Below are 16,548 nucleotides of genomic sequence, written 5' to 3'. Positions count from 1 at the left end.
CCTTGTACTCCAGCAGCATAGGCTACAAACAGCTGGTCAGACTTTCTGGTGGCCTTAGTTCTGTCCAAGTAGTAGCGTAGTTGTCTGTGTATGTCCAAAGTATGCAGTAGTTTTTCCCCCCTATTTTGAGGATTGGGGAAGAATGTAGGTAGATGAATAGATTGATTTAGAGACACCCTGGAAATAACTTTTGGCATGAATGTAGGATTGGTTCTTAGAGAGACTCTGTCTTGATGAAAAATGAGGAAGGGGGGCACTGCCATGAGTGCCTGTATCTCCGAAACTCTTCTTGCAGAAGTGACTGCCAATAAGAAGGCCGTCTTCCATGAAAGAAATTGCATTTCTGAGGTTGCTGCTGGCTCAAATGGAGGAAGAGTTAGGTTTTCCAACACGTAGTTGAGGTCCCATGCAGGTACTGGCCGTTTCCTGGGAGGTTTGATATTCTTTATCCCTCTTAGAAACTGTCTTAGCAGAGGATGCAAAAACACTGGAGGGTCACAGTTGTATTTTGCTGAGATTGCTGAGGCATGAATCTTTATTGAGGAGTATGAGAGTCCAGTATGAAATAGTTCTGCCAAGTATTCTAATATCTGAGGTATACTCCGTAATGCTGTGTCCTGACCCCTTTTGGCATTCCAGATGCTGAATCTCTTCCACTTGGCTGAATAGGTTTTTCTGGTGGAAGGTCTGCGCGCTTCCAGCAAGATCTCTTGAACAGATTTGGAAAGAGAGTTAGGTGTTGAAGTCATGGTAGTCTCCAGGCTGTCAGATGCAATGTTTTCAGGTCTTGATGTACAGTCCTGTAATTGTGTTGCGTTAGGAGCAGGGGCCATAGGGTCAGAGGCCATGGTTTGGTCCGAGTTATAGTCAATAGCAATAGGTACCAGTGTTGCCTTGGCCAGTCTGGAGCTATCAAGATGCCTGTTGGTTGTTCCGCTTTGATTTTCAGTATCACCTTGGTCAGTAGAGGCAGGGGAGGGAATGCATAAATTTTTAGAGAATTCCAGCTGAAGGAGAGAGCATCCGTTTTCCAAGCTAGAGGGTGGTGAGTCCTTGTGCAGAACTTTTCCAGGTGATGATTTAAGTGGGAAGCAAAAAGATCTACGTCCGGTCTTCCCCATGTCCTTGTCAGTTGAGAGAAAATGTGAGGGTGCAGCCTCCATTCGTGTGGATCCATGAAATTTCTGCTCAGATTGTCCACCAGTACATTGTCCTTGCCTGGTACAAACTGGGATTGTAAGTGTATCTTCAGGCTCAGGGATTTTTCCCAGAGAAGCATTGTTAGTCTGCAGAGGGGATAAGAATGAGTGCCTCCCTGCTTGTTTATGTACCACATGACAGTGGTGTTGTCTGTCCTTATTAGCAAATGTCCTTGTTGTAGTGATTTTTCGAAAGCCTCGATAGCATGTATCACTGCCAGCATCTCCTTTTGGTTTATGTGCAGATGTCTTTCCTTTGGCGTCCATAGACCTTGAATGCATCTGCCCTCCATGTGCGCCCCCCCATCCATGGTCTGAGGCGTCTGTTGTAATCATTTGGCCTGCTTGAGGTCTGTTGAAAGACATACCTTTGTTTAGTTGACTGGCTTGAGCCCACCATAGAAATTCCTTCTGCAGACATGGAATAAGTGGGATTATGTCCTCTAGGCTGTTGTTGTGTTGAGACCATAAGTTTTTTAAATACCATTGCAGCTTTCTCATATGAAGTCTTGCCAAAGGTATCAGAAGGATGCAAGATGCCATGAAACCCAGGGCCTGCAGGATTTTCCTTGCAGTCAGCTGGGAAAGCTTTGCTAGGCCTTTGAAGTACTCCGGTAAATGCTGCTGTTTTTCCTCTGTGAGGTAGGCCATTTGGGTTTCCGTGTCCAGTTTGGCTCCTAGGAATGTAATCTCTTGGGATGGTAGTAATTTTTACTTCTGAATGTTGACTGTTTATCCCAAGGCCTGCAGTAGATGCATGTCATAGTCCAAATTCCCTTTTAAGGTTTGTTTGTCGTCTGCTTGTATGAGGCAGTCGTCCAAGTAGGGGTATATTTGAATCCCCTGCTGTCTGCAGTGTGCCACTACTGATGCCAGGCATTTCGTGAACACTCTGGGCGCAGTAGATAAGCCAAACGGCAATGCTGAGAATTGATAATGCTCTGTCCCTGCAAGAAATCTGAGGTATCTTCTGCAGCTTTGTCTGATTGAGACATGCAGGTATGCCTCCTTGAGGTCCAGAGTGACCAGCCAAGACCCCTTGCCCAGCATGGGAAGAAGTTGCTGCAACGTCAGCATTTTGAACTTTGGCACAATGAGGAAAGTGTTTAGATTTGACAAGTCCAGTATGGGTCTCGATTTGTTTTCTTTTCTTGGAACAAGGAACAGTCTTGAATAAAATCCCTGGCCTTGCTCCTGAGGAGGAACCCTTTCTATTGCTTTTATACTTAATAGCTTGAAACTTGAGTGAGTGCCTCTGCCCTTTGATGATGTGGCAGGTTTGGCATGCCTTGTCTTATTGGTAATGTGTGGAAGTGGAATCTGTAACCTTTGTCTATCAAATCCAGAATCCAATTGTCTTTGGTTAAGATATGCCAGTTTTGTGAGAATAAGGCTAATTTTCCAAAGGTGCTTCTCTTTGAACCTTTGTAGGCGGTACAAAGTGAAGTCATTGTGATTGTCCTTGTGGTGCAGCTGAACTGTCTGCCACTTCTTTGATTTGAGGTTGCCAGTGGCGGCCCTGTAAGATCCTCGGTATTGCCCTCTACCCGGCACGCCTGCTTTTCCCCTTTGAAACTTGTCAGAGCCGGGAAGGACCAATTCTTTGAGGGCCAGTTTCTGCTGAATCTGGATGGCTGAACCTGAAGGAAATCCTTGACTGTCTGTACTGACTTTGCTTTTCCTCTATGGATTTCAATACATCTTGTGCAGTAGCACCAAAAGCTTTGTTTTTCCAAAGGTGCATCCAGTAACTTTACTTTAACATGGTCAGGCAAAGACTGATCCTTCAACCAAGCATGTCTACGTATCACAGCCCCAGTCATAGCTGCCCTACATGAAGCTTCCAGTGCATCATAACCACACTGCAGAAAATGGTTATTAACCTGCTGAGTGTTATGTATATGATCCTGCAGTGCCTTTTTATCAATAGGCTCAGGTGAGGCTAACTTTTCTGTAAATCATCCAGGAGAAAATCTTGGTACTGAAACATGTGAAAAAGGCAATTAAGAGACCTCATAGCTAGGGTAGTAGAGGTATACTTTTTACCCCATCTCCAGGGACCTTGCTTCTCTGTCAGCTGGCAGTGGGTTTTTGGCAGAGGAGGAAGCCACTCCCTTGGGGCCCTGTGAAATAATTTCTAGATCCACAGAGTGGGCCTTAAAAAGGTGCTTGTGAGTGTCAGGGACCCTATAATATCTGTCCGGCTTGACAGGAGCAGGAGGAAGAGAATCAGGGTTGGCACTGAAGTCAGAGAAAACATCATCCAAAACATCCATAACTGGAGGGATAGCCAAAGGTCTGTGCTGGGGAAGCTTGAGGAAAGTACGGAGCCTTTTCCTAGAGTCAGAGAATTCCTGACCCTGCCATTGAAAATGTTCCCTCATGGAATGCAGGACTTCCCCAAATGAGAAATCCTCTGGAGGGGAGGCAGAGGGAATTGATTCCTCAGCATCAGAGTCCTCATAGGCCTGGAAGGGTTCTTCTTGAGTATCAGAATGCTCAGAATCCCCAGAGGCTTCATCCGAGGAGAGGTCGCCCACCTGCTCAGTTCTAGGCCTTTTCTCTGCAGGTGGCTGAGAACCCATGTCCGGATGAGGCTGAGACCCCCTGATAAGGGAAATAAGATCTGCAGCCAGAGACATGATCTGCTTATCAGATGAAGGGGCCTGGGCAGGTTTAGGATGGGCCTTGGCCTGACTGGCGGCCTTAGCACGTGCAAAGGCCTTGATGGACATGGATACAGGAGGCCTAGCAGCCCCGCGTGCAGGCGTTACCTTGTCCACAGGAATGGTGTCGGGTAGATCCAGAACTTCGGTTTCCGGAGGAAAATCAACAACCGGCACCGGAGAGATCTCCGAGACCGAAGGTCGTGTTAACGCTGTGTCGTCGGCCTGGAGCGGTAGATTTACCACTTCCGAAGGGACCGGAGCGCTAGCAGAGGGTTTAGGAGTAACATCGGTAGAGGATGCGGGCCGAGGATGTCGGTCCCAGTCCTTGCGTTTTTTAGCAGATTGGGTTGTCGGTAGATCTGACGGCATGATATACGTAAAAGATTCACCGAAGAAGTCCTCGGCGAATTCTGCCCGGCGCCTGAGAGTGCGCTTATTAAAGCAGGCACAGGCAGCACAGACCGAGACATCGTGGTCTGGGCCCAGGCAAGGAAGGCAGAGAGAATGGAAGTCCTTATGAGGTATTTGTTTACCACAAGACAAACAATTATTAACTTTCTCAATTTGTTCTGACATCGGCTGAGGCAAGAATAAATGTTCCCCAATGGGGTACTTAGCTTTTAGATGACTTCGGTACTGAAAACACAGGAGCTGACCGACCGGCACTTGCGAACTACTTCTGCTTCGGGCACCGCGCGGCAAGAAAGACTGAAGAGGATGGCGTCGACCGATGCCTTTATACTCCAGCCGTTGTGACGTCGGAGAGGAGGCGACACCAGCCGACGCTGGACCCAGACTTTGGAATTCGGCCGACCGAGGGCTGCATGAGGCAGGACAACCCGACCGAGGGCTGCCTGAGGCAGTACAACCCATATGTTATGACTGCAGTTGCATTCTTGAAGGACATCTGGTTGGAAGAGAAAGTACGAAGGAAATTATTTGACTGAGTAGGGACATGAGCTTGATTAGTCACCTGGTTGGTTAATGACGGTACTGTCTATTTAAAGTGATTACGGACATGAGCTTGATTAATCACCTGGTTGGTTAATGACGGTACTGTCTATTTAAAGTGATTACAGACATGAGCTTGATTAGTCACCTGGTTGGTTAATGAGGGTACTGTCTATTTAAAGTGATTACTGAATTGACTGGAAGAACAGTACCAGTTTGTTTCTGTGTGTTTGGTGTTGGCTCTACAGCTTGTCCTTTATTTTTCAGTTTATTGAGGCCCAGAACAGCTTTGGATTAATCTGAATGTTTTGACTGGTTGAGTAAACAGATTTTCTTACCTTTGGTGATAAGTTGTTTTATTAGGTTTCTTAAGCTGTCTATATGCTACCAAAGTGGGAGCTATTTTATTTTCTCCTCAGACCTTCCATACTTTGTCTATTGTTTCATGAATTGTTTAGTTGCCAAGGATGGCCATGGGGCATGATTGGCTCTGACTTTCTACATTCTGAGAGCCTACTGTGTTTAGAACTCACAGGAAGAGTCTACTGAACTCATCTAAGGGGAGAGTCTTTAGTGACTCCCAGTTAAGGAGATCTAGTGATTTCATGAAAAGTAATAGGCTTTCTTACAGAAAGCAGATTTCTTACCCAATGTGCAGGAAGACATCTTTCAAATCTAGGGTGACCAAGTATCAGTAAGGAAGAGAAGGTATGAAGCCAGCATTCTCACTCTGATTACTTTTAAAAGTTGTTCAGTCCTGATTGATCTAGGATGGGCCACCCTTCTTTGAGACAACAGTCTGGGATAAAACCTTTTCTTTGTTCTGCTGTGTGGAACTCTATGGCTTTACACAGCAAAAGATGAGCTAAAACTAGTTATGCTAACGCTAATCTCTTAGGATTAGAAACTTTTCTAGGAAGAAAGGGAAGGTTCTGAACTCGATTTTGTAACCTGTTGATAAAAATCTCCCTTATCCACTTGCCTGAAGTCAGAGGGAACACGTTTTGTGATGTAAGTCTCCCTCCCTTCCAGCATACTGGATAAAGAGATGGAATGGGTGGTAGTTGGTACTGACTGTTACTATTCAGGATGGGGGGGGGCTACCCTCCCCCTCCATCTACTTTGCTGTCTGTCCTGCCAAGTGACAGCTCTTTAGGTTTGAGGTTTTCCCTAATGGCTTTGTTTTGCTTAAACTGATATGCTTATGACTGCTTTTGGCAAAAGGTCATGGTTTGGTGAGGTACTTTCTACTGCACATAGCAATGGCAGGTAAAAAGACTATTTCACCAACTTCATAGTTCTCCACTTCTTCTCCTGTCTCTTAAATAAAATATTCTGGAAAGGACCAGCTCTGTGGCATAGAGGGATAAAACCCTGACTACAGCTCAGACAGCAAGAGAGCAACCAGCTTGGAAGTAAGAAAAGACTTGCAGGGGAGGGTGGGAGTGAGTAGCTTATGCCCCATCAGCCAGCCATACTGGGGTGGGGAGATCTTGGTCCTGTTTGGCTGCCTGCTTTTGTGCAAGTAGAGGTTTGCACTCTCAAAGTGACTGTATGGTCAAGAGATGTAAGCTTGGAGATTCTAAGTCAGTGATGGCAGCTCCCAAGGACCACATGTGTAGGAGCAAACACAAACCATTAAGAGAGCATTGGATGCCCTCCCATGGTGATCTGGGCACTCATGTCAATTACCAGAAGCGGGGTTAGGACCATTTAAGAGAAAAATCCCATTGTCACTACAAACCAAAGCACTTGCAGAACCAGCAAACAAAATGCCTCTTCAGGTCAATGAACCAAAAAGATTTATTTAACGCCACAAAACAATTAACTTACGTTTTCGTCCTTAGACAAATAGAAAAATCCCAATGGCTTCATCCATAACAGCTATGCAGTCAGCTGTCACTCAAAGCATGAATGAGAACCAGTCTACAATGAAGTCTGATGACCAGCAAGAAGTGAGGATGAAAGAAAGGAGGATCAATTTGCAAAACTTTTTTCCATGGAGAAATTAAATACATGTCCCTGGACATCCTCAGGAAGGTACAAATTAGCAAGGGATGTCTATGGACTACTGGCCACATTAATGACTTTTAATGCTAGCATCTGGCATCACACCAACATTTAACATAGTGTTTTCCCATCATAAAGACAGTGTGTCAGTTTACGTATCCTGCCCCGAAGGTCTTATCAGAGATTTTGTCTTCCATATCTTCCACGTTTCCCTAACATTTAATAATAACCATTTGACAACTTAATGCTGTGATATCTAAAGTAGAGGCTGTGTGAATCATTTTTAAAATGATTCAACACCTTCTTTTTGTCACTGGGAAGGATGCTGTGACCTGCAGTCATCACAGACTCAGATAATATCAATAGATACTACTGAATACCTTCAGGATTCCTGTGCCATCTGTCCAGTTTCTTGTAGGCAGGTATCTCTGAGTCCAGCTCCAGGGATGCTTCAAAAGCATTCCTGAACCCTAGGAACACGAAGGGAGGGGAAACTGCTATTGGCCTTTGATCTTCCATACTCAAGAGGTCTAGGTATATTTTCTGCATCCCTGAGACTTCCCTGGGTCCCTACTTAAAGTGTTCCCTCAAATGATGTAAAGTTTCCCCAAAAGAAATGCCATCTGGAGGGTCTGAAATGGAGTCTGATGAGACAATATTATTACTGTCTGTATCACATCCTAGAAGTGACGAGATCTGCATTGAATAGGCAAGATTTTCCTCAACCAAGCCCAAACCAATATTATATGGGGAGTGGGGCTATCTCTTGTAGAAGGAAGAGCCATTCTCGATGTTGAGGGCAGCGCTGCCCAAGGGTAAATGTTGTGTAATGTGGCCAAAATTTTTTTATTTTGCATTAGAATGACTTGCCACATGCTTTCCTTACTATCAGACAGGTTAGGTTGCCCCATTTCTTATCTAAAACACCAACTGAAAACATAGAACAAGAATCTCTTAAAATTGTTACAATCTGTGATAAAATATTTTTCTTATCACTTTTAGAAATAGTACAATTGCATTCCTAAATTATTTTGTATAATCACCTTTTTGTTCTACCAACATAAAATGCACTACATAAAACATAAGTAGCTGCAAAAACAGTACTGTGGATATAAAATTAAAATAACCAGATGCATCACAACAAATGTCTGTATTCACAATAATATGAAGGAGCCAAATCTATGTTGCTTACACTTGTTACTTGACTATGTACCTCTTGACTTTGAACTGTGAGCGTCTTGGGTTTCTCTATTAGATTGCATTAAACAGTTTAATGCTTATAAGCATTTGTGTGATTATTCTTAAAGATAAAACCTAATTACCGGTTATTTTTGGAATCCATAAAATGAATAAGGACAGGTCCAAATTACCACCATAGTGATGATACTTAAAAATATCTGCATTTTTGCACCTTTGAAGAGTTTGAACATTTACTTAAATATTTCATAAAACTTTCCAAGTGTTAGTTTTATTTTCAAGCTAGTAAGGAACATATTACATTTTGTTATAATGAAGCACTTGGAGCCTCGAGCCACTCAAAGAGACTTTATTACAGAAATACACCACACTATAGCAACGAGAAACGCTTAACTTCTTCTCCGTGTTTTCGTTATCCATGTAACTTCATCAGCATGCACATAGCTTAAAAACTCTATACAGACTTGTCACCTTAATCATCCAATCAGTAAAAACATTGCATTAGCAGGGTCAATCATTCCAATTAATTACAGCTAAAAAGTCTACATAAATACATAGATTTAAAAACTTTTAAAAATAATTAAATTATTATATAATTTATATTACAATACTTTATACCTAAAAAATTTTTAAAAATGTTATAAGAATTAATTAGGATATAGGACTAATCCGTTATAATAATGGAATGATTAACCCTGCTAATGCAATGTTTAACATATTGTGGTCTAGTTTCGCCTGTGGGGCACTCTTTCTTTGTTTTTTTGTGGTCGAACATATTACATTTCTTGACTTAAAACATGAGAAATATGTTATCTCCAAAGATGCATATACTCTGTGCACTGATATTCATATTCTATGAAAGCATGTACCCTGAATAAATAAAAATATTGTTAAGGAGATATTCATATTCTATGAAAGCATGTACCTTGAATAAATAAAAATATTGTTAAGGGGCAGCTGATAAGGTCCAGTTGACTGACTGCTCATGGCAACTTACTTTATAAGGAGCCTAAACAATTTGTACAAAAATTCTTGATCAAAGGTAACCATGTTGAATTATTACAAGCTGTTTGCAGAGAAGTGTAGAGGGGAACAGACTCAGTATACAAGCCCCTGTTAAACTGTGACACAGGTTGACTGTCTTCTTTAACTAATAATGTGACAAATAAAAGGTGTTTGGGCTTCACTTTAATTTAGTCTTGGATCAAAAGAAATTAAAGAAGCAGTTTGCAGGAAATGGAAGATTTTTGTAATCTAATGATACCATAAATCCAATACAGACAATGGGCCTGTCTTTATTGATTAAAAAAATTATGTAAAGTCTTTGTCAGAGACTGGTTCTAATAAGGAAGTAACCCACTCACAGTTCAAAGTCAATGGTTCGATACTTATGTAACAAATATCAACACTGTAGATTTGTTGCCAATTCTTTCACTTTACTGTGTTATTTTAATTGTACAGCCACAAGCACATTTCACTTAAAGTATTCTATGCTGGTAGAAGAAAAAGTGGTTAAGCAAAATAATGTATGAACACAACTATGCTATTTCTAAAAAGGATAAAAAGCTTTACTTAAACATGTCACTGCTTATAAGAGAGTCTTGTTTTACATTTTGAACTGGTGTGATTTTGGTATGAGAAGTGACAACCTGACTAATTTGCTAAACAGTAAGGAATGCATCTGGTAAGTCATTCTTAAATGCAAACGTTTCACCAGGAATGAATGAACACATGAATTTAAAACCGTTTAAAAAAGGCCCCTCAAACACTGAAGATGACTGGAGAGAGCACAATGAGGGGTATTGTTTTGGTACATTTAACTGAAAGTTGGTAATACTCTTGTTTGAAGAAGTCTCTGTGTACAGAAATGAAAGTACTTACTTACCTACTTTACTAGTTTTAGGTATTACTTAAAAGTTTTCCTTTCTCAACTCATGTCAATGTTTGCACTGATTCTAATATTCCCCCCTGCACAAGGGTCAAACATTTTCATTCTATACTCTTTTAACATTTGCATTTAGGCAAGCATTATAAGCTATAGCTGGGGTTAATTTACAAACATAAATAACTGCAAACCAGAACCAGGCATTTTCATGTTTAACTCACAAAATCAGAAAGAATATATGTTCTACCTGAAATGGGTCCGAGATATGACAACTTTCCCACCCAAGGCACAGAATCGAGGCCTGGTTCAAACAATGACATCATAAGACTGGACTTCTTTTTACTATCTGCTTGGGAGTACAGCATACCAAACCAGTCTGGACTGGGGAAAAAAGTTAAAGGTAGAGAAAAAAAAACATCTTAGTGAAAGTTAATGATCGTTACTCAGACTGACTTTATATCTATCAGGCAAAAAGGTGACTTTTAACAAAAACAACTTTACAGTAGTAAAATATTATTTAAGAGGAATTTAATGCAGCAAATATAACACTTCAGCACTGAGTATCTGAGCCTTATAGCTTCAGATGTTCATTTCTGGTCATATTAGCAAAATGTTGCTGTAAGATGGGCTCTGACAGAATGCCAATAACTGGACAGGACTAGAATTTCTTATCATACATAGAAGACAGAAAAATGGCAGAAAATTAATATTAGCTACAATCATCAAAGATGCTGAACACTGCCATAAGGCAAAGCCTACTGCAAATTGGTTTAGCCTGCCATCAGTCCCTAACTGTATCAATATCTGCTAGCAATACACTAACAAAAGTTGTGTTAGTATTCCTTGCTCCTAAAAGTCAACCAACAGACATGACAGGAGACCAACAAGTGACGCACACTACTATACATGTGGGAAACAGTGAGTAGAGCTTCCCCAAAGGCCTTTGTTATTGCTTATTTTAATTAGCCCATAACCTAAAAGTTTCAAAATTTGCAAACTTGCTTTAATGCTGTTTTGCTGCACATTCGGCCAAGACTGGAATACTCTAACCACCCAGCAGGATGACTTATGCTGAATAGTGAAACAATAGCTGTAGTTAAACAAAACAATTTCCTCTCTCTACTTCTTTTCACAGCTTCTTTGTTCTTAAGTGTAATATTAAACATCCTCCTTTTCCCTTTGGGGACAAATTTAGCTTGAAATTGCATTCGCTGGCCACAATTAAGTTTTACATTCCCCGATGCATACGCTACTCACCACTCTCTTTACATGTACTATTTGAAGTACTTCTGGCTCTCCTCCTGCAGCAAATTTGCCAGCAAATTCTTCTTTCTGCTTACCACAGAGCTCACTGGGATTCTGTTTTCAACCACTTCCATAATTTTATTTTATTTCTCTTCCTTGACCCCAATTTTTCCTCCTGGCTTTTGATTCCCCACTGGCTCTCTGCCAGATTCTCCCAGATGTAACACTTTTCTGTTTTCTCAAGTAGCCAACCTCTACAGTAGCTCACTTGCAGCCTCAGAACGCATGGGATCAGATGGGAGTGGCAGACAGAGTTATCAAACCACTGTTGCTGCATCCGAATGCAACTATGTTAAGGCACAGTTGCAGCTCACTGTAATCTGAACTGATGACTTGTGAGGCATCTAGTCTCTACTAGAAGGTGCACAAGCATCTGCTTATATCAAGCTCAACCCAGTATAGGAAAAAGTAGCCACTGGCCAATCTAGCCTATCCCCTCACCCAGGACAACCATACCACAGACCCACCTCCATTCCCAAACTTGGGTCACTGGTGACACTTTCATAATTTGTCTCTAGGTCTAGAGCATCATCACTGCATCAGCCAACTCTTCTGACTCAAAAGTTAAAAAGATGGGAACTCCCCATAACGTTTTAAACTTCTTTATCCATGAAACATCTTTAGTTTAACCATACATAACTTGTTTATCTTTTTTTTTTTTTTGTAGTGGTTGTCCATTCTGAATTTTGCTCTGTCATCTTCAGACCCATCTAGACATACACTCAAATAAATCTATTCAATCATCATACATACCTCTCTATTAAGTAAAGTTTCTTCTAAAAATTGGTGTCCAAATTTGTTTTAACAAAATTTAAGACCATATAAACAAATCTAAGCAAAAAAGCTCAATAAGTAATTTAACACTCAGCTGCATTTAATTTCAGTGCAAGCATTTAAAAGTAAATTATACTAAATAATTTCAGAATATAAAAGACAAAACAGAAAACAACTGAAAACACCAGTTTTAAAAGTTTAATAATCAAAAATCTCCAAATAATACGTGGCAATATCAACCTTGTTCTCCTTTATACATCCTCTGTTTTTTTCATACTAAGTTCTGTAAGATTTTCCTCTGCAGCTGTGTTACCAGTTCTAATTATTTCAATATGCTGTAGACAAAATATATGCATCACTTATCACAATATGTATGTGCACATAAAATTTTTTTTTTAAAACTGCAACATTTCTTCCATATTTCTCAATTAATTCAGTTAACATAAGATTGCCCCATAACAACTCCATGCTTACCTAACACTCTTCAAAAACCACTAAGAGAAAAATGTGCTGATGTTTCTATAACCCACACATTTTGCTTTTAAACATTCTCCATCATTAAGACATTTTTGTCTGTTGCAGGCTCTGCTATTCCAGCAAAGGCATATAAAACAGAGGGTTATCAGACATATTGCAGTTGTGCAAGGGTACTCATTATAACAACAGATATACAAATAATATGAACATTAGAGATCATCTGGAACTAGCTGAATCCTGATGGCAGTCAGGTGTTCTGAATGGTTACATGGTACACAGCAGAATTTCATGTAATATGTCACATGGGGTACTAAAACATCATGGCCTGCATGAGACCTAGGTTCTCAAGTCAAAGGCTGGCTGCTGTTGAAGTTATGAAAATGAAAACTTACGAAGGTGAGGGTTTGTGATGTTGTCATCTGAAACTCTACAGTATTGCCTAAGGACTGGAACACACACAGTAAAAATTCCTGTGTTGTAATTAGACTGTCCAGAGTTGGTGCAACTAGGATTCAGTTGTTCAAGTGTGGAAAGATCTTTTCATCTTGCACCCTTTGGTCTACTGTGACTACAGACATTCAATTGGTAAACATCCTGGAGGTATATGGGATAAGGCCAAACAACATAACCCAAAACTGGAAATGAATGGATCTGACCCAGAAGTATAAACACTTCCTCTACTGCTGCAATCTTTATGTGCAAGTAAGCATCCTGGATGTCCAAACAGCCTACTCAGTCTTTTCATTGTCAAACGTGGAAGAGCTGTTTGCACAAAGACCATCCAAAATGTTTGCTTGGGAAGGAATCTGTTAAGAAATCTGTGATCTGAGGGCTTTTTTTATTTTGTACCAGAAATAATCTGGATTCACTCCAATCTTGTGGTGCCCCTTGGACGGTGCTTTTTTGATTAAGGCTGAATACCTGTCTACCTGCTCCTCCATCTTGTCTGGCAGTTAGCAGAGTGGATTAAAGCTATGAGCTGTTAATGAGTTGCTTCCTGTAGTTTGATTTTGATTACCTCTGCCTCCATTTGTCCACTGTGCATCACTGAACAGAAGCTTGCTTGGCTCAATTAAGGACTTAAAATACTGCAAGCTGGCATTACATTAAGGCCACTGCATTCCAAAACGTGGTTCTTTGCCCTGCACTGAAAGACAGCGACACCAAGTCAACTCACATTCCTTCGACTCTACTTTGCCTGTAGTCTAAATATCCATCTGGACTGCAGAAGGAGCACACCCTCCACAAGTCACGTAACCCTCAGCCCTCACCCAAAAAGACTGGCGAGCAGGCAAAACCTAGTCATTTCTACACCCCCACTTACTCCAATGGGTACTGGAGAAGCTAAATCAACTCTGGCCACCTAGGTCATAATCAAGGTTTTAACTCTCTACAGCATTGAAGCTGGCATAATTTATAAATCCATTAGATCCTGTGGCTCTTTACTACTGGTGATCAGGCAGACTACGGTTTCTCTTTAGAGCATTATTTATCTTAAGTGACTTTTTTGTGCATCTCGGCTGTTTTTCTCACATTGACCTGCACTGCTAAGGAATATGGCAGATGTCTTATCACCTTTATCTGTTTCAGAGAATACCACCCAAATCACTTCACTCCAAGCTGGAAGTACAGATCTGCATGGGATGAAGCTTGCAATGGGCAGGAAATGGGTGTTATGGATGATAGTGTACTACCACTTAGGGACACAGCTAATAGAAAATGGAGTGAGGACTTGAGAGGTCTACATCAGGCTAGTGCTGGCACCAGCTCCAAGTGTGCACTCTCACATGTGTGAGGAAAGCTCCACCACACCTCAAACTATTTTCTCAAGTCCACATTGTTGCTAACGAGGACACCATAGACTCTCATCCATCTGGGCCACTGCTAGAATGAAGTGCTCGTTTTTAAGCAATACTACTGAGCTACTGCTTAGTGACTCAATGAACTGCTCCTTGGGACAGTCAAGGCAGTGCTGTACTCACTCAACTAGGGAATGGGCTGTATTAACATAGTGGGACTCATCCTCCATGGCAGTTTCCAGAGTATCACTTCTCTAGGACCATCACGATCCACCAAAGTGGAGTATGTCTTTGAACTTGAGCTATAGCTAGTTGAGGGAAGGCTTTTATACTTTTGGACCAGACAACTTAATCAAGAATGGACCTTCCTCAAAGGAATTTGCGACTGTTGTCTGCCCTTCATTTTCTCAGGCTTTCTACAGTGCTTTGGTAAAGACCTGAGCTGTACACAGGACCTTTCTGCTGATTCCCATACTAGGTACTTTCAAATGCAGCCTCTCTCTGACTAGCATGACTGGCCACAAGCTTCTCCGTCCTACAACTGCATATGGTAGGATGAACTGGCACCTATGATAGTGCTTCATATCATGTCCCTCTCGGTTTAATTTCTATGAGTCTTTTGGGTTTCTAATACCATGTCAGGAATGGACCCTATTCCTAAGTCAGGGTATGATTACAGTTCATGAAATTAGTATTGTTTCAGTCTTTGATGTCAGCCAAGAATGTTCTTCTTAGTACCCGCAACATGCTTAGAATTGTCGTCTTCTATAATTCACATAGACTTACATGTATTGGTAACATATCTAAGCATGACTGTAAATTCTTTCTTATACCCATTGCTCCTACTACTACTGGAATTGTCCAAGTAGTTTTCATCCACATTGCTCTCATTTCTGCCAGCAAATCTTGCTATTTTATGACTTTGCGTCTGTCTTACATAAGCCAGCGTATTCACTGATGCAGTTATTTCATTGATCAATGCTACCTTTGCCTTTTTTTTCCATGAACTACTATATTTGGTTTACTCGAATCTATTTTTTGAACTGTTGGTAATGGATTATCCCATGTGATATACAATTCATTACTCACTCTTATTCTTTGTGGCAAATGTTTCTAATGCTTCTCAGCTACTTCTATAATGTAGTGTTTGCACAATCCCCAATTCAACAGTCTTGTCACATTAATGCACGTTTCAGTATATAAGCCCTCTGCATTACGTGTATTATACCCATCAAGAAGATGTTCAACAGTTTCCATTTCTTTTTTATAGAACCTGCGTTTGCCTGTTTCTCCCAGCATTTCAATGGATTTTGTAAACCGACTTGTATGCAGCCCATTACTCTGGGCCATTATTATTATACCCTTCACACCTTCTGGTTCCAATACACCTTTCGTTAACAATTTCTGTGTCAAATTTTGGTCAACATGAGGTTGTTCCAGAAGTTCTCTGTACTTGCCACTATATTTATGGATTTTCCACACTTATTTCCTTCTCATGTGATCCTCCTGCTTATATTCTTTGCTTCTGGCACATTCAACTGCTGTCTGGTTTGATTTCCATTCCTACTTGACACCGAAATGCTTTTACTAAACTAAGCAAAGATGTCATTTTAGATGACTTTTTCTTACATTTTACAACTTTCACTATGTTTGGATCTGATTAGATCAGCAGATATTTATGAAGTCCCATAATTCAGTTCTATAAAAGTAATCAATTTTGAAGAGGCCCATACCTCCTTCATTGCAAGGAATATATAACTTTGGTATACACTGATTTCTTTATTTCACTTGATAAGCATGAATAATTTTTCTTGTTTTTATGTCCAATCGATTCAATAATGTTTGGGGTCAGGCAATCACCCCAACATTGTAAGTTAGAGCAGGAAAAGTAAATTTATTTATAGCCTGGATTTTATTTCTAGATATCAAGGGACGTTTCAATATCAGTTTTAGTCTTCTGAAATACTCCTTCCTGAGCTTTATTCTCATTTATCATGTTTTATTACTGATCCTTCATCTATTGCCAGAAACTTACACACTCTGTTCCTGCTCAATTCTTTTATATGACATTCTTACCCAAGGCTAATATTTTCTTGGTGCTGTAGCTTTCCAGTTTTAAATATTATATATGTACATTCGCCAAGACCAAATGCCACTGTTACATCATCTTTACCATTTGTGGTTGTACTTTCAGTACTTTCACCTCCTTATCTGTTGAACAATACAATTTTAAGTTGGCCATAAAAAGGTAGATGAAAAATCTTTAAACAAGGTTATTTTCT

General features: G+C 40.7%; 1 protein-coding gene across 2 annotated transcripts in view; it reads right to left on the bottom strand.

Moving 5' to 3' along the window:
- INTS14 (integrator complex subunit 14) overlaps positions 1–16,548 on the bottom strand; it is a 359,639-nt gene that overhangs the window by 71,007 nt on the left and 272,084 nt on the right. For both annotated transcript variants that reach the window (XM_044077983.1, XM_044077984.1), the window contains one exon: positions 10,159–10,292. In XM_044077983.1, the coding sequence (XP_043933918.1) occupies positions 10,159–10,292 (134 nt within the window). The remainder of the gene's footprint in view (positions 1–10,158; positions 10,293–16,548) is intronic.

The sequence above is a fragment of the Protopterus annectens genome, chromosome 7.part0 (assembly GCF_019279795.1).
Source record: "Protopterus annectens isolate FY-2018-M chromosome 7.part0, PAN1.0, whole genome shotgun sequence".
NCBI lineage: Eukaryota > Metazoa > Chordata > Ceratodontiformes > Protopteridae > Protopterus > Protopterus annectens.
Note: the sequence above shows the minus strand (reverse complement) of the source record. Positions and strands in the feature narration are given on the sequence as shown.